This window comes from Drosophila grimshawi, unplaced genomic scaffold, assembly GCF_018153295.1.
Source record: "Drosophila grimshawi isolate 15287-2541.00 unplaced genomic scaffold, ASM1815329v1 contig_1377, whole genome shotgun sequence".
Lineage (NCBI taxonomy): Eukaryota > Metazoa > Arthropoda > Insecta > Diptera > Drosophilidae > Drosophila > Drosophila grimshawi.
The window spans coordinates 21,570,685-21,587,472 of record NW_025062900.1 but is presented as its reverse complement, the minus strand read 5'-3'; the positions used below and the strand labels follow the sequence as shown (position 1 = coordinate 21,587,472).

At 40.2% G+C, this 16,788-nt stretch overlaps 7 protein-coding genes across 9 annotated transcripts; 4 read left to right on the top strand and 3 right to left on the bottom strand.

Annotated features, from left to right (window-relative positions):
- Positions 1-18: 18 nt before the first annotated feature.
- On the bottom strand, positions 19-1,744 carry LOC6566469. 2 transcript variants are annotated; one of them, XM_001993102.2, is made up of 4 exons: positions 1,146-1,744; positions 755-931; positions 301-694; positions 19-203 (listed from the first exon to the last, which is right to left on the bottom strand). In XM_001993102.2, exons 1-3 carry the CDS (start codon positions 1,727-1,729, stop codon positions 394-396), a joined length of 1,062 nt encoding a protein of 353 aa, XP_001993138.1. In that variant the 5' UTR covers positions 1,730-1,744; the 3' UTR covers positions 19-203; positions 301-393. The 2 variants fall into 2 exon arrangements, with proteins under 2 accessions (XP_001993138.1, XP_043070470.1); XM_043214535.1 differs by having other exon boundaries at positions 311-694.
- Positions 1,745-2,199: 455 nt separating this feature from the next.
- Positions 2,200-13,043, bottom strand: LOC6566466 (coiled-coil domain-containing protein 102A). 2 transcript variants are annotated; one of them, XM_001993099.3, is made up of 10 exons: positions 12,768-12,974; positions 12,642-12,712; positions 11,029-11,068; positions 9,819-10,339; positions 9,063-9,186; positions 8,909-8,988; positions 8,505-8,841; positions 4,773-4,939; positions 3,948-4,641; positions 3,760-3,828 (listed from the first exon to the last, which is right to left on the bottom strand). In XM_001993099.3, exons 1-10 carry the CDS (start codon positions 12,906-12,908, stop codon positions 3,820-3,822), a joined length of 2,184 nt encoding a protein of 727 aa, XP_001993135.1. In that variant the 5' UTR covers positions 12,909-12,974; the 3' UTR covers positions 3,760-3,819. The 2 variants fall into 2 exon arrangements, with proteins under 2 accessions (XP_032595419.1, XP_001993135.1); XM_032739528.2 differs by lacking the exon at positions 3,948-4,641 and having other exon boundaries at positions 2,200-3,828; positions 12,768-13,043.
- LOC6566468 (glutaryl-CoA dehydrogenase, mitochondrial) lies at positions 5,777-8,256 on the top strand. The gene is made up of 2 exons (XM_001993101.2): positions 5,777-6,316; positions 7,310-8,256. Exons 1-2 carry the CDS (start codon positions 5,848-5,850, stop codon positions 8,101-8,103), a joined length of 1,263 nt encoding a protein of 420 aa, XP_001993137.1. The 5' UTR covers positions 5,777-5,847; the 3' UTR covers positions 8,104-8,256.
- On the top strand, positions 11,170-12,513 carry LOC6566467 (mitochondrial carrier homolog 2). The gene has a single exon (XM_001993100.3). It carries the CDS (start codon positions 11,245-11,247, stop codon positions 12,190-12,192), a length of 948 nt encoding a protein of 315 aa, XP_001993136.1. The 5' UTR covers positions 11,170-11,244; the 3' UTR covers positions 12,193-12,513.
- A 141-nt stretch (positions 13,044-13,184) lies between the features above and the next one.
- On the top strand, positions 13,185-14,048 carry LOC6566542 (PHD finger-like domain-containing protein 5A). The gene is made up of 4 exons (XM_001993098.2): positions 13,185-13,271; positions 13,343-13,533; positions 13,612-13,697; positions 13,951-14,048. The coding sequence occupies exons 1-4, from the start codon at positions 13,220-13,222 to the stop codon at positions 13,955-13,957; spliced, it is 336 nt and encodes a 111-aa protein (XP_001993134.2). The 5' UTR covers positions 13,185-13,219; the 3' UTR covers positions 13,958-14,048.
- On the bottom strand, positions 13,980-15,070 carry LOC6566541 (coatomer subunit epsilon). The gene has a single exon (XM_001993097.3). The coding sequence runs from the start codon at positions 14,993-14,995 to the stop codon at positions 14,075-14,077; it is 921 nt and encodes a 306-aa protein (XP_001993133.1). The 5' UTR covers positions 14,996-15,070; the 3' UTR covers positions 13,980-14,074.
- A 78-nt stretch (positions 15,071-15,148) lies between these two features.
- Positions 15,149-16,785, top strand: LOC6566540 (kynurenine formamidase). Its single transcript, XM_001993096.2, has 2 exons — positions 15,149-15,455; positions 15,519-16,785. The coding sequence occupies exons 1-2, from the start codon at positions 15,323-15,325 to the stop codon at positions 16,307-16,309; spliced, it is 924 nt and encodes a 307-aa protein (XP_001993132.1). The 5' UTR covers positions 15,149-15,322; the 3' UTR covers positions 16,310-16,785.
- The last annotated feature ends 3 nt before the right edge of the window (positions 16,786-16,788 follow it).

Sequence of the window (16,788 nt, the reverse complement as noted above, 5' to 3'; positions counted from 1 at the left end):
CACACACACAACGTAAGCTCGTTTTGCGAGAGATTTGTCACATTTTATTATTGGCAAATTAACATTGCAAATTTGATGCACAAGCTGCAATTTTGTATGCGCTATATTTGATTTTTTTCTTTATGGCCCACGGACTTTTTAATTGGGAATGTTGAAGCGACGTCTGGCAAGCTTTCCAAGAGCAGCAAAAACAGAATGAACAGCTGTGAACAAAAGGACGAACGCATAGCTTTTAGTCGCCAAATACCAAATTATAAACTATCAAAAATACTAAAATACCAACAAAAAATACTAGTTTACCTTTGCATACCTGTGTTTAGCGATTATTGTTGAACGTTACCGATTAATGTGGTCACACTTAAAATATTTTCTTGGCATTTAATTTAAAAACAATTAATCAATGGTATTGTTGAGTGTTTTCATTTTGAAATCTTTGATGAGCTCATAGCCCCATGCACTCATGGCCCTTTTACAGGTCGCTTGAATATTCATAATTTCCTTGGCTGACAATAAATGCTGCCACTGAAATGTCGGTTCCAAGGATATATCAATATTTCTTTTAAATTTAATGTCCAATATGCCGTCATTTGGCTTCAGTATTTCCTTAACTGGCTTGCTTGGTATACCGTAGAAATCAAAAATCGATGCTAAGCCCTGATTGGGATTCTTCATCAATTCCTCATAACGGATTATTCTAAATTTAAAAAAAGGTCTCTGAAAATATTATATTTACTTAAAGTGATGTATAACAGACCCGAAACGTTGCGGATATTCTTTTAATAATATCTGAGCGGCTTCATAATCATCGGCCATATTTTCACAGAGATCATCCGGCTGAAGGCAGCCCGGGGTTTTACACCATGGACGATTGGCCCGCAATCCCATTATAGCACGAGGATCTCGAAGCAGGAGTAGCATTCGAACATTTAGACTACGAGGTACAAATTGAGTAAGGGTATTTTATTTAATACAGTGGTCGCTCGCCAATATATATATATTTTATTGTATTCAACGTTCTATGCTATATTTAAATGTGTTCAAATACATACTAAAATAACAAAAATAAATGCTTCTCAATAACAATAACTAATAATAACTAATTTCCAATCGACCACTGCAATACTACCAATTAATTAGTTACTTACTCTTGTTGGTTTAGCAATGCCCTTAAATTCCGAAGACTCAAGTTATACACCGACATGTTTAGAAATGGGAAAATCCTGCAAATCTTAGCCAAAGTTTCCGGATCCGAGCACACCTCCGGACTATACATTAAACACGTCTTCCACTGCATCCCATAGAAATTTCGAAACGTTGGCGTGTTCATGCCCAAGTTCAGCATAGACTGCGACCGACTGTAATCGCAGTTGAGGAGCGCCTTCAGCTCGTCCAGAGCCTGCTCAATCTGGGGTTTTTTTGTTAAACGACGCCTGTATGCAATTAGAGGCGAAAAGTGATGATAACAGCCCGGCACGTGGGTCAAGGACTCCAGCAGACTAATTGCCCCCGAACCCTTGAATGTAACCAATATCGAGCGCTTCGGTTGTCCACCGGCCTCCAGCGTATTGGCCGTCAGATTGCCCAGATGATTGATCTGTTGAGCGAGTATTGTTCGCGACATGGTCAGCGGATCGGGCAAGAGTATGGGCAATATAAAGAAAACAAAAAGCGCATATGTCAAATAAATGGCAATGCAAATGCCAGAGAATTTTGTGCTACTCTCAACCATATTGCCCAAAAATATCGCTTATAAAGAAGACTTTTTCTGTTTTAATGTACTACAAATTTTGTTGAATATTTTGAAAAATTCAAAGAATAAGTAAATCTACTTACTAAAGGCTACTATATATGTAGTAACTTAAAATATATTGATGTTTTTATGTTAAAACAAAATGCAATTTGCTCAAAAATAATATCTGCAATTTGAAGATTTGTGCAACATTTTACCACGAATTGAAAGACGTCGATTTGATGTTATAATATGCATATTATTTGTATTTCTGCAGTATTTTATCATAATGCAGTAAGTTATTATAAAAACACTAATATTGCTATAAATTAATACGTTATACAGTTAATATAATTACAAAATATTAAGATATACTCTAAATTGTGAACTTTTGCTGAATTAAATATAAATAAAGACTAGAAAGACGCCTACAAAATTGAACAAATATGGAAGAAAAAAATTTACACATTTTTAATCCACTTCCCTCAGAAAATACAAACATAGTCAGCAAAAGTTCGCAAATATTTAAGAGCACATCGAAATCGTTTATAAAGTCAATCTTAAATTTTAATATTTCATGTTTTCCTGGCCCAATATTTATCGTAAAACTGTAGCCTTTCCTACGGCCAACAAATATATTTATGTATATTTCATATGTATGCAACAGTTTAGGCTGTCGATTGGTTATTGGCAATGAATGCAGGTGCAGGACCATAAGGGCAAGATAAGTGATATTTTCACATTAGTAGAAAAGTTATTAAAATGGAGTCATGAAAATATTCATACTTTCACAGAGGGACAGGAAACTCATTTTATTCTGGTATAAAATCGGTTTTTGGGTTGTGTGTTTAGTAAGTAAATTTTTTTTTTTTTTTTTGTATAAGCACAATACAAAAGTTGAGGAGATCTGAATATTGGGTATAGTAAATGGAATACGCACTAAACCCTAAAATGCTGTGAAATGTTTTCGAAGTTTTAGCTTGAGTTATGGCACTAGGCATACAATGAATAGAGGCGCTAATTCGAGGAAAAAAGTCAGACGTAACCGACTCCAAAATACTCTCGATACCAGTAAAATAACATCTAAAAACAAGTGGAACAAATGCTCTTTACGGGGGTGTATAACTTAGGGATTCTCGGGCATTTTTTAATCAATCTTTACCAGTAATTTTCATTTCAAAATTAACATTTTTGACTCTAGTTTAAAGACTTTGTAATACAAACTGTGTAATTCTAATGAATATCCTTGAAAAGTGTAATTTTTTAATTTCCACTAAGTTGTATGCTATGCTTTTTTACGCTGATTAGAATAGATGGATTATGTTGAAGTTAAAAAATCTATTCAACATTTTCGGGTCACATTATAATTATTATTATTATGATTTCTATTTACTGAACCCATTAAAATTCTGGTAAAAAGATTAAACGGGTTTTGTGCAAAAGTATGTAACAGAGAGAAGAAGGCATCTACGACCCCATTAAGTATATATATTCTTGATCAGAATCAGCAGCCGAGTCGATATAGCCATGTCCGTCTGTACATCCGTTTGTCTTCAGACATATAGGAGCTACAGACTTAGACAGAACACGTTTGCTTAATTTTATCGAAAACTGCATCCGTTTCTCAATTATCGATACATTTATCGATTTCCGATTGCAACAAAAGCCACAATTTTAAAGGACAACTTTTGAAGGGAAACTTGGCTGGGTACAGGGTATATCGTAGTCGAGTTCACTCAACTACTGCATTCGCACTGGATTTCTATGAAAATAATACAGAATATTTCAATTTTAAAAGGTCTTTTAAACTGCTTTCAAACCTGAACTTCCAGTATAATGCACAAACCTGGCTCATTATTCATATCATATATCATATCCCAGGATGAAGTTTCAAAGGCCAAGTGAGTGTGGCAAATTGCGGCCTCGAAACGATATTAAACTAAATTAGAATTAGATTTAGAATTTAAATTAATACTTAACAGTAAATAGAATACTAAAAGCGAATGTTTGTTTGCACGAAACTTCTACGTTTAGATCAATCGCTGTTTCCCTCAGTTTCATCGTCGAGCAGCAAACTTGTCGAGCCATAGCTACGGAGTCTGTAAAAGATATTTAAAAATCAGTCTAGGAAAACAGTAGATGCAATCACAAAAAATAAGAAATAAACACCAAATAATAATTAGAGCAGCTAAGGAAAGTTAGTTAGGATAGTTCTCACCTCATCGTCGGATACCTTGAGACCATCTAAATTAATACTATTCCGTGCATAGCCCGAATGTGGCTGTGGCTCTTTGTCATGCGTCTCGTACAGCTGCCTATTGATATCATCCTTATTGGATGTGGATGTGGATGTGGTGCCACTATTAGTCATGCATTTGAGTGGCAAGGCGAGATTTGCGCGATTGCCACCTGTGCTGGTGTTGCTGTTGCTGTTGCTGCCGGAGCTGTTGTAGCGTCCCGCTGCCGACGAGCGTTGTTGCCTCGCCTGATGGTGCTGATGATGATGATGATGCTGTCCATGTGGATTATCGAACTTTTGTTTGGCCCGCTCGAATTCCAAATTCCTGGATTTCGCCTCAAAAATGTTCTCCTCGAAATGCGATTGTTTGGCATCGTAGAAAGCGGCTGCCGCTGCTGCCGCCGCTGTTGCAGCTGCCGCTGTTGCCGCTGCGTTACTCTGTTGCTGCTGCAACAGCGTCCGTTCCGTGTGGCTGGAACGCTTAACAGCAGCGGCATGATGCACCATTGCCGCATCGCAGCCATTGTGCGAGTTGCGCAAACCCGCCTGTGTATCATCGAAAATCTGCCGCAAATCGTTGATATTCGGCAGACAATCGCTGGGCAGCTCAACTGCAATTTTGTTGCGCAACTGAACGCCGCCGATTCCCCGCAGCTGCGGACTTGGAGCGCGTCTTATGTGTTTTTTGTCGGTTGTTTGTTTTTAGTAGATTTTGTTAGTTGTGTTGGGTTATTCAAGCAAAAGCCGTCACCGCGATATGTTAGTGTTAGGAGTTGGTTAAAGTGAACTGATCCGATTACTCACCTGTTCTGTAAATGTTGTATCTGCACCTGCAGACCCTCAGTTTGGCCAACCAGCTCATCGTTGCTGCGCTGCAGACGTCGCACCTGGTTAACGGCCGAGTCCAGTTCATCCTCGGCTCCGGCCAATTCACGTTTCAGCTCTTCAACGCGCTGTCGCAAGCGTTTTACCTGCATTACAATAAGAATAATAATTATACAAAATTGTAAGATACTTAAAAACTACGGTTCAAAAGATTGTCTGATTTCAAACATGGGAAAAAAACAAACTCCAAGACAGAATTAACATACAAATGCAATAATCAACAGCATGTTTTATATCTAAAGACCTGACGGAGATCATAAATGAGGACCCAAACGAACAATAAACAATTTGTATTACTCCGAAGTATGCCAAAGACGTACACATATTCAAAATCAGATAATTTGGAACACGCGTAGATGATAATAAATATATTCAGTTTTTGATTTGCCGGCATATTCCTGAAAGATGTGACCGTGCAAACATACGATAGAAATCCAACGCAACAAAAATACTTCTACAGTTCACGAGGAATTAATTAGTGCACTAATTAATGTCATGTCATCTGTATTTAAAATGGATCTCTGCCCGATGCTTTCGATTTAATGATTGTTGTAATTAATCATTAAATCTAAAGAGCCACACAATGAGATCGCTTACTAAGCAACGAATTGCTACTTATCAAACACACAAACACTTTTGATTTCCCCCACTATCAGTGTTATTAAATCATAATATTACGATGCGAAGGCGATTATGGCAAAAACCCGCAGCTATAAAAACAACAAACTCGCGCAAAACAGCATAAGAGAGTAAAAAGAGAGACACTTGCAAATCTCCGCCGATAGCAACAAATGACACCCAAAAGCTTTAGCATAAGAGAGTAAAATGAAAGAGAGTGTGTACAATTAAACAGTTGCGAATTCCCGCCTATAGCAACCAATGACAGCGAAAAGCTTTCGTCGACGTCCAGCTATTTTCAGTCTCTCCTCGTTAATCGAAGGCGTGAGTTTGGCGTGCGTTAAAAGCAAAAACAACAACAAAGGAGAAAAACAAAATGATTGCGCAAAGTGTAATCGCGAAACTGCGTCCCTGTGCCCGTCGCCTGGCGACTGGCACCAAAGCGATTAGCACTGCGCCCAAATTCAACTGGCAGGATCCTCTCAATCTGGAGAGCCAGCTAACGGAAGAGGAGGTGTCGATACGCGACGCCTTTCGCGGCTACTGCCAATCGCAGCTGATGCCGCGCGTCATTGCCGCCAATCGCTTGGAGCAGTTCGATAAGAAGATCATGGAGGAGATAGGCAGCCTGGGCGTTCTCGGCTGCACACTGCAGGGCTATGGATGCGCTGGCGTCTCCAATGTTGCCTACGGTCTGCTGACCCGCGAAGTGGAACGCATCGATTCAGCCTACCGATCAGCCGTCAGCGTGCAAAGCTCCCTGGCCATGGGCGCCATTTACGATTATGGAACCGATCAGCAGAAGCAGAAATATTTGCCCAGCATGGCGCAGGGCAAACTAATAGGTGAGATGAGTTGCCAAAAAAGAAAATAATCTATATTGTGCAGCATTTCTCAGCAGCACCATAGCGTTCACCTGTATCTCAGATTCTTAAAAATAATTTACAGATTTTGTCCGTTTATCAGCTAGCAAAGTGATAAGATTGAGATTAAACTTGGCTGCCTTTAGCAACAAAACACACTGATGTAAACATATCACATAGTGGAAAAATGCGAAGCCGAAGAAATTAAAAGTAAATCGACAGCAGAGCTTTGAAAAAGCTCGCTCTCAACTTGGGTGTTTATTAGTGTGTGTATGTGCGTGTTTGATAAGTGAGCGAAAATCGAAACAAAACAGCTGTTGCATTCATGGCGAAGTTAAAATACTCTTGCTAATATTAACATTACATATTTTAACAGCTTTCAAAAAATTTAATGTTGTCAAGCAGCAAAAATAACAAAGAGTTTACATATTTATCACTGTTACTGTCTCTCCCTCTCTCGCAAATATTAACAGTATAAAGGATTACAATTAATGAATAGACAATTTTGACAGCTTATAAAAAAATTCGATGTTATCAAGCAGTAAAAATAACAGAGATTATTAGGTATTTAACAAGAATGCAGAAGTCGAGTGAGCTCGACTACGATATGCCCTGAACCCAAGCTGTTACATGTATTCTAGTTTTATTTCTCCATTTCGCTTTAAAAGTTCCGCACCCAAATGTAAGCAGCAAAATATCTAAATGTATCGATATTTGAGAAAAGGAAGCAGTTATCGATAAAAGAGAACTTATATCCAAAATTTAACTAGCATTTAGAATCTCCGAGATCCGCGTGTTCCCTTTTTATCCATTTTCAATGGGTTCAGGGTATAAGAAAGTTAAAAACCACGACTTAGGTGCTAATATAAAAAGGAAATGATAAATACGTATTACTAATACAAAATCATTGTTTGAAATTGTTACAAACTAACTAATTGAACTAATATCCAATTTACTTTTTAATTTCATTTCTAGGTGCATTTGGATTAACCGAACCTAATCATGGCAGCGATCCGGCCGGCATGGAGACTCGTGCCAAATACGACAGCAAAACGAAGACATACATTTTGAATGGATCGAAGACTTGGATAACGAGTGCACCCATTGCCGACGTGATTGTCGTGTGGGCCAAGGGCGAGGATGGCAAAGTGCGTGGATTTATTGTGGACCGCCAAATGTCCAGTAAGGGCCTAGCCACGCCCAAAATTGAGGGTAAATTCTCGCTGCGTGCATCACCCACGGGCATGATCCACATGGACGATGTGCATGTGCCCGAAGAGAATCTGCTGCCAAATGCGCTGGGCTTCAGCGGTCCGTTCAACTGCCTGAACAATGCACGCTATGGCATTGCCTGGGGCGCCTTGGGTGCCGCCGAGGCCTGTGTGGAAACGGCGCGTCAATATACGCTGGATCGTAAGCAATTCGGACGACCACTGGCCGCCAATCAGCTGATACAAAAGAAGCTGGCGGATGCGATCACAGAGATAGCGTTGGGCATGCAAGCGTGCTTGCACGTGGGCCGACTCAAGGATCAGAAACTGCACACGCCGGAAATGATCTCGCTGCTGAAGCGAAACAATGCCGGCAAAGCGCTGGACATTGCCCGCCAGATGAGGGATATGCTGGGCGGCAATGGCATCAGCGATGAGTACCATGTCATCAGGCATGTCATGAATCTGGAATCGGTCAACACCTACGAGGGCACTCATGACATTCATGCCCTGATCCTGGGACGTGCCATTACCGGTCTGGCTGCATTTGCCAATTAATTTGTTATTTGTTGTTTTGTTGATTCTGTCATCGCTGGCATTTATGCATAATTTGCACTTTATAATTTTAGCTAGACAAAACTGATTCGTTTTTAAGCAAGAATGTTAAATACTTTCTAGTAAATTAAATGGCGGTTTATATACGAAAATTTAGTCTATGCAGTGTTAAACATATTTCAATAAGCTCGAAATTGTTTTCATTTTTATTAAACGCAGCTAAAATCAGTTATAAACTGAACAATCAGCATGGATAATGTGGCCTGCAGCTAACGCATAAAATATTTGATTCAGATAAGAAAATCCCCCTGACAGTATGGTACTTTTTAAAAATTCTATTCCTCAAATACCAATCCAAATATTTATAATAACAAGCATATTAATTAATAGTCAATTCAGCTTACCTCTGCCTCATATTGCTCCGCACGTCGCACCGCATGGCCGAGCTCCGTGTTGGTCTCGGCCAGCAACTTTTTGAGCTTGGCATGGGACATCTTGACCTCGCTGATCTCCTTGTTGCGCTCCGACAGCTCCTGTTGCAGCGCCCGCAGCTCCACATCGTTGGCCTGCATCGGCCGACATTTGCGGTCCGAACGCTCCTGATAGTCACGCAGCTCGGCACGCAACTTCTTGTTATCCCGCTCAAGAGCTAACTTCTCAGATTCTAAACGCTCGCGTTTACCCCATTCCGAAGCGTTTTCGGCTTGCAAATGCTCCAGCTCTGTGCGCAGCTCACTGAGCCTAAAATTACCATGTTATTTATTTATAAATATATATATATATATATATATATATATGTAAGCCATACCGACGCTCCAGATTTTCGCGTGCTGCTATTTCCTCCTGCAGCGAGTTGTTCACAATGCGCATCTCAGCGCGATGTTGTTCCTGGTTGAGAGTAAATGTTTGCTTATAATATATGCAGGATTGAAATCAAGCGATCTTGGTTTGCTGTGACTCACCTGTAATGTTAGAAGTTCGCGCACCGCTTCCTGCTTGGCAGAACGCAACTCCTCCTGGCGTCCACGCACATCCTGCAGCTCAAGCGCCAGCTTCTCAATACTCTTGTGCAGCTCGTGCTTTTCACTGCAGATACAGATTTTCAATTTAAATCAAATTAATAATGTGAAATTCAAAATTCAAAAAAATAGGAAGTATAAAACTCTATTTGAAAGACCTCCTCTACGAGGAGAAGTCCTAAATCTTAAATACAATTCCGTAACTAAGCCGTACACAACTTAAATAATCAATTTTTGTTTGGTAAAATAGAATACTCGATTTTCATTCAATCTTAATTCTTGCAATCAGGTAAAATATAAAAATTCCGCTAAAGATTTCTGTATTCTGCGAAACTTTTTTTTCGGTATTCGATTATATATTCTTGATTAGAATCAATAGCCAAGTCGATTTAGCCATCTTTTCGGGACAACTAATATCAATTTCGGGATTGGGTTATTTTCTATTTAGATTCTTGTTGATAAACGAAAACTTATATTCCAAAAAAGGCAATACAACCCGAAACAGTTGATTCTGATCAAATATATACGAGTATATGTCCAAGAGCTTATACAAGTTTATATATAATTATTACCCACTTTAAACAAATTTGATGCTAAATAATATAGCAGGTATCTCCGCTGAACCATTAAACATATAGTAAAAATTATTGCATATTGCACACAGGCATACAATTATTTGTAGGCATTGCCTTGACTCACTCTCGCTCTGCCTGTAGGGTTTTTTGTGCCTCATCCAAACGCAGCTGCAGCATGGATATCTTTTGCAGCAAATAGTCCTCGTCGAAGTCATCCTTCGATAGCTGTTGTATTAGGCGCTTCTCCTCGGCGGCAGCAGCCTCATCCAAATCGGTCAAGTGCTTGGGCATGGCGCCCTTAAGTGCAAACTCCTCAATGTCCAGATCCTTGACATCGCTGGGCAGCTTGGTGACCAAGCCATCCTCACTGTTCACATTTTTCAAGCCATCCGATGAGATATCCGGCGAGCAATTGGCATCCCGCCCATTGGCTTCGGCATCCTCATTGGTATCGGCACGATGGAATTGCCCGGCGTGTTTCATCATCAGCGTGTGCACCTTTTCCATTTCCTTCTTCAGCTGCGTTATCTGCAGCTCCAGATCATTTTTCTCACGCTTCAGCGAATATGCCTCCTTCATGGCGACGTCCAGTTTGATATTCAACTGTTTGGATTCCTCGCGAGCCTTGTTACGCTCGTTGCGCACCTGTAAAATGCAGTTTGTGTGATTAAACAAACTACAAATATTGATTCAACGGATGCCATAGCAACTAAAGTTGAACAAAGTTAAGAGTTGCATTTGTATTAAGTAATCATACGTGGCATAGGAATTTCGAGGAATAATGGAATACAAAAAGAATTGAATTGAATAAAAGGGATATTTTTGAATATTAAAGTTACAAATAATTATAGATCCCTACATGGTTACGATTTTTACAAATAGAATAACCCAAAACTAAGCAAGTGCTAACTGATGAAAATGTTTCGAATCCCGATTGAATTTCGCAACATCAAATGTGGAATGCAACATAAGCCTTACATAAATTATTAATTTGAATTTTCAGCAATTTAAGAAAACTTTCTTTTGGTTTGTGCCCCTCAATCAAATCGGAATTTGAGAAGTTTGTGATTTCCTTTCTTTTTAATTTAATAAAGAAAATTGTATTGAATAAAGTTCAATAAAAAAGGCATAAATCATTTTTAGAAAATTTAATCTTCGACGGATTGATTTAAATTGTTTGTTTCACTGATTAACGTTGTGTGAACCGACGGGCAAAACATGATTAGACCTGGACTGAGACGGAATATGTTGTGTATTAATAAATATACCTATAAACGGCATATGCTATACATATATACATACATCTATAAATTTATCTGAGACAGCAGACTCACCTTACTCCACTTCTCGCGCCAGTTGGCGGTGCAATCGGACCTGCAACAGGATAAAATAATTTAATATCGCTTACAATATTGTACAGCTATCGTTACGTGTTTTGTCAAAGTTTTATAAACTGAAATAAAGCGAGAAAAAAAACAATAGGCAGACGTGCAAACAAGTCGGTCGATCGATTAATATTGTTCACACATCGCATCGCTCCTTTAACAAAAATGGCAAATTTCAATGACAACGCAGCGAATGCGGAGACCGAAGCAAATCGCTGGGCTAAGTTTGGAATGCGCCTGGCTGTCAGCGCTGCACTGCATCCATTTGAATACTCAAAAACGTTAATACAGATTGGCTACGAACCGATTGGCGCCAGACCCGGCAAATCGATGATGGGCAGACCCATTATGTGGCTGCCCAACATTTGCCAGTACGCTGGTCACATCAAAAATGTGGATGGTTTTTATGGTTGCTATCGCGGCCTGGCACCCAAATTGGTTGGCTCCGTGATGAGCATGGTTGTGAGCGAGTGCGTTGCCCAGAAGCTGGGACTTTCGCAACAGGAGGACAAGGACGAATCCGAGCTGACCGAGGAAGAGAACTATTTGCAATTCAAGTACAATCTGAAACGCGACATTGTGCTGACGGTGAGCGGAATTGTTGTCTCGCATCCGTTCCATGTGATGTCGTTGCGCATGATGGCCCAGTTTGTGGGCCGTGAGAGGCTCTACAATTCAATGCTGGGCTCCATTGTCGAAATCTGGAAGACCGAAGGCATTTCAGGCTTCTTTTCTGGCCTGATCCCCAAACTGCTGTGCGATGTGACCTGTTTGGTGCTATCGAGCTCCACGGTTTTCATACTGAACAAATACCTCATCAAGGATAAGGTGACCCGGCAATATAATGCTGGCTTCGCTCAGTTCGCCTTCTCGAGCATACTGTATCCACTGCAAGTGGTATCCACATGCTCCTCAATTAGCGGCGCACGCCTGATGGCCGGCCAGCCGCCAATAATGCCGCGATACAAAAATTGGGTTGACTGTTGGAATGATTTGCAATCGCGTCGAGTACTCAAACGCGGCAGCTCGCTCTTCTGGCGCTCTCAAGACATCCAGTCGCCCATAATTACCACATCAGCCTTTGCCCCACCACATTTGTCCCGCTATCAATAAACGAGTTGTTCATAAAGACGCGATAAACGGCTAGGATCCTAATATATCTATATATATAATGATAATAGTCGGAAACACGCCCACCGAGAGACGCGTCTGCCTGCAATTTTAATTAGATGATGATTTGCTCGACGAGCGCGGACTCCCTAAGACATAACTATTATTGGCCAGCGTTATTGTAAATCAATATGTTAAAGTGATCGCTTAAATTATGATTATCGATCGAGTAATAACCAATTCATTGCATTGCATTGTATAATTTTAAAAATGTTTATTTTTTTGGCATGGATGAGGCTTTCAATAAACTAACATTTAGCCAGCCGCGACTACTTTTTTCTTATACACCTCACTTCAAATGAGAACAATTTAAGGTACAAATTAAATACGTTATGCGCATAAGGAACAATATAGAAACACTCATTTTCCTCTTCCTTCCTTGGATTACTTACCACCACTTCATGGTTTTTTCCATCTGGGCAGCTCTGGCGCGCGCTTCATGCAACTCCCGCTGGCGCTGAGACTGTTGCAGCATTAATTATTATTCGTATGCGAATTGTGTTTAGTTTCAAGCTCACCTCGCGTGCCTCCCATTCGGTTTCGCCATATCCAACTCCGCCGACACCCACGCAAACGGCAGCATCGCTGTTGGGCAACCGCCTGCTTACCGATTGGGCGGTAACTGCACTTTGTGCCGTTGACGACGTCACTTGTGACATTTCGTTGCTTTTTATGCACGTATTTATTTTCAATGTATATTTATTTGGATTTCTGCGTTTAACTGAATTGCATTTTGCCTATGCACTTTTTGATAAAGTTGTATACAGAAAATATAGAAAACAGCTGTTCGTGCAGTGTGGCCAGACAACGCCAAGGTTATGTTATATATTTTTGAAGACAGTATTTTTTGTAGAAACTAGTGGATTTTTAGTTTACCCGGCTGACGTCCATACTGAAGTAAACATTTGGAAAAACAATTCTCAAAATAAGCGCAGATTAAAGATTCATTATAAATTAAAACTATTTCATCATGGCAAAGCATCATCCCGATTTGATTTTCTGCCGCAAACAGCCTGGTGTTGGTAAGTGCCGCAGTGAGCAGTTATTTTATATAGAGTTCGATTGCAAATATTTGTTTATTTTTCACGTGCAGCCATTGGCCGGCTGTGCGAAAAGGATGATGGAAAATGTGTGATTTGTGACTCGTACGTGCGTCCGTGCACTTTGGTGCGCATCTGTGATGAGTGCAATTATGGTTCGTATCAGGGACGCTGCGTTATTTGCGGCGGTCCCGGCGTCTCCGATGCATACTACTGCAAATCCTGCACAATACAGGAAAAGGATGTAAGTTGCAACTGAGAATTTAGATAGCAATATTCAATTTTAGGTATTAATATTAATTATTATTTATTTGACATGCAGCGAGACGGTTGTCCCAAGATTGTCAATTTGGGCAGTTCGAAAACAGATTTGTTCTATGAGCGCAAAAAATATGGCTTCAAACAGAAGTGAGTAAGACTTAAGCGGCTTTGTAATACTCTGATCCCAGTTGAAAGCAGGCGATTATTTTGGGAATATTTGTTCACCTGTGATCTCATTTTCCATTTTGCTAAAAACATATATTATTTAAATCTGTAATGACTAGCTTTTAAAGACTACACAAATCAATTTACACTTCACTTCGGGATCAGATTGCAAAAACTTCAAGATGGTATTATTGATCTTATAATAATAATATATTTATTCCTTTTCCATTCGCAGCTATTAGAAGAATGAAAGACTACCTCAGGTGTAATGCTAATAAATTTGTATTTGTAATTTAATGCATATTCACATAAAGTTTTATTCATGGAAATTAATGTTTTGGAATTGAATGTATTTAAATTTATACTGCCAACAGTTGCTCGCTGCTCGGCTCGTATTCCAGGCAGAGCCTATCGAATTCTGCGGATTTCTTGTCCAGATCGGTGATAAAGTCACTTTTCGGATAGAATTGCCGGAGTTGTTCCCAGTAGCGTGTAATCGTCTCCGTTGATTTGCCCGTGAGGTGCGAGAGGACCATCATATTGATTAGGGTGTCGTAATCATTGTGCTTCTTGGTCAACGATTCGCGCAGTACAGCTTCGGCCTCCTCGTAACGCTCCAAGCCCAAATGGACGACGGCCTGACCATTGAGCAAAGCCGGCGTTGGCTTGAACTTCTCGCAGAACTCCTGATAGATGTGAAAGGCGTCTTGCATCTGTTCGGTGCCCTGGGCCAAGGCGACCCATGCCTGCGCCAACTGAGTGAGCGTGGCATCATCACTAATCTCCTGCATCTTGGCCACCAGCTGCTTGGCCAGATCGACGCGTTGCAAACGCAACAAGCACTGCACGGACAACGCCATCGATTCCAAATTATTCGAACCATGCAGTATCTTCAGGGCATTCTCAAACTGGCCATCGTAACAGTAGACAATGGCGGTGGCAATGTGCCAAATGTTTGTCTCGTCCTCGTCGCTAGCCACTTTGTCGGTGAGCTTCTCCAGCAGCTCCTCGCACCTCGCTGGCTGCTCGAATGCCTCGTGCACCAGACGCAACGCCAGCAACGGTGTCGTATTGTTCTCCTTTATGTCGGAGGCAATGATCCGGCCCGAATCGATGGCCAAATATGATAAATACATGTAGGAAGCCAGCTCGGCACCTGCTGATCCCTGCTCCGGCAGCACGAAATTAATTGAGCCCATGAAATTGCCAATGTAATACTCATTGCGTGCATCGAATAGCGACGAATTGACATCGTCATCGTTATGCTGGGCACGGCTCATCTTTATTAAATTTGTATATTTATCTGTGACAATATATTCGATGTCTAAATTAGAAGCTGAGTTGGCTTTTTGTTAACAATGCTGCCACCTAGTTGAAAAATGCTACCAGCTGTTTTTGTCAAAATGTGTTTGTAAACAGCTCAATCGTTCTTTAGTTCATATGAACTAATCAGCGATTACAAGTCTGAATCGAAGAATTATTTGATTTCATAAGCTGGTTAATCTGCTTTCGAAACTATTTGAAACGGAGGAGGGTTTTGCAATTGTTAAAAACCGGTTTGTGCTCGCAAATAGTCTTATTTGTAATTACAGCATTGTCGCCGCAACATGTACAATCCTCAGGAGAAAAACATTGATTTAGTAAGGGAATATATTCCCAGTTACAACACAGTGAGATTTCAGGATCAGCCCGATCCCAGGATCGCTATACTTGATAATTTCGATCAGTTGACAAAGCAACGTAAGATGATTAAATAAATTAATATATGTATTGCGGTCTGTTTTTCATTGTCTCAAAATACAGATTCCAAAGATCTCATTACTAAATATGGGATCAAAGTTCATAATTTGCGCTATGGCGGTTCAGATGATCTGCAGGTGGTCGATGTATTTTTTAACGAAAGTGTCTCGGAACCATCGCCGCTCTTTGTCTATGTTCATGGCGGCTACTGGCAAATGTTGGATAAATCGGGATCCTGTTCGATGGTGGCGCCACTGGTTCGTCAGGGCTATCGCGTTGCCGTTATGGACTACAATAAATGTCCAACGGTAACACTTCCACAACTGCTTGAGCAGTTCACCGAATTTCTGCTTTGGACCTTTGATTATGCGGAGCGAACGCAAACTACGCAGATCCACTTTGCCGGCCATTCAGCTGGTGCACACCTCCTGTCGCAATTGCTCCATGTGCCTGCCTTGATTTCGGAGGAGCGACGTAGAAAAGTGGGCGCCCTATTTTTCATGTGCGGTGTTTACGATCTGCGTGAACTGTGGCAACTGGAAGAAGTTAACCCCAACAATATTTTTGGCTTAAATGCTGAAACGGTCAAGGAAGTGTCGCCCATGTTTTGGCCCTGGCAGGCGGATAGCTCATCCTGGTCGAATGTGCAGTTGCACGTGATAGTAGCGGGGCATGAAAGTGTTACGTTTATTGAGCAAAGTCGTATTTTTGCCCGTAAATTGCAAGAGGGCGGATTTAACGCTACATTCAAACTGTTCGATAGCTACGATCATTTCGATATTTTCGAAGAAACTGTCATCGATAACTCACCCATTACTAAATACCTGTTAGATGGACTCAAAAAAGCTCACTAATAGAGTTTGAATATTTGAAATTGTAATTGTAAATAAGATTATACTTTGATACCGAAAGCAATAGAGTACATTGATTTTAAATCCATCCATTCGTCTCCGCCGGAGACTTGATTTGAATTTTGGAATATAAAATTGGGTTTTGGGTCACGCCAATTCAACCGAAAACATTTGCCATCATTTTAAAAGATTTTCAAATTTCTTGGTATCAGAGTAAAACGCAGTCGGATATGTCCGACTACAGCGTTATTTTCGAAATGAAAAAAAAAAAAATTTTAATAATTTGATTAAAATAATGAAAGTAAATTTTAAATATAATCAAAAAAGGTATAGGTTTTTATCTAACTTTTAAACGTTAATTATCGAAATTGTAAAATACAAGATACAAAATGTCAAAAAGTAGATGTTATGTCTTAATTTTAAAACTCCAAATTGTGCAATTTGATATAAAAATAAAGCTATTTAATCAATAAACAAAATGG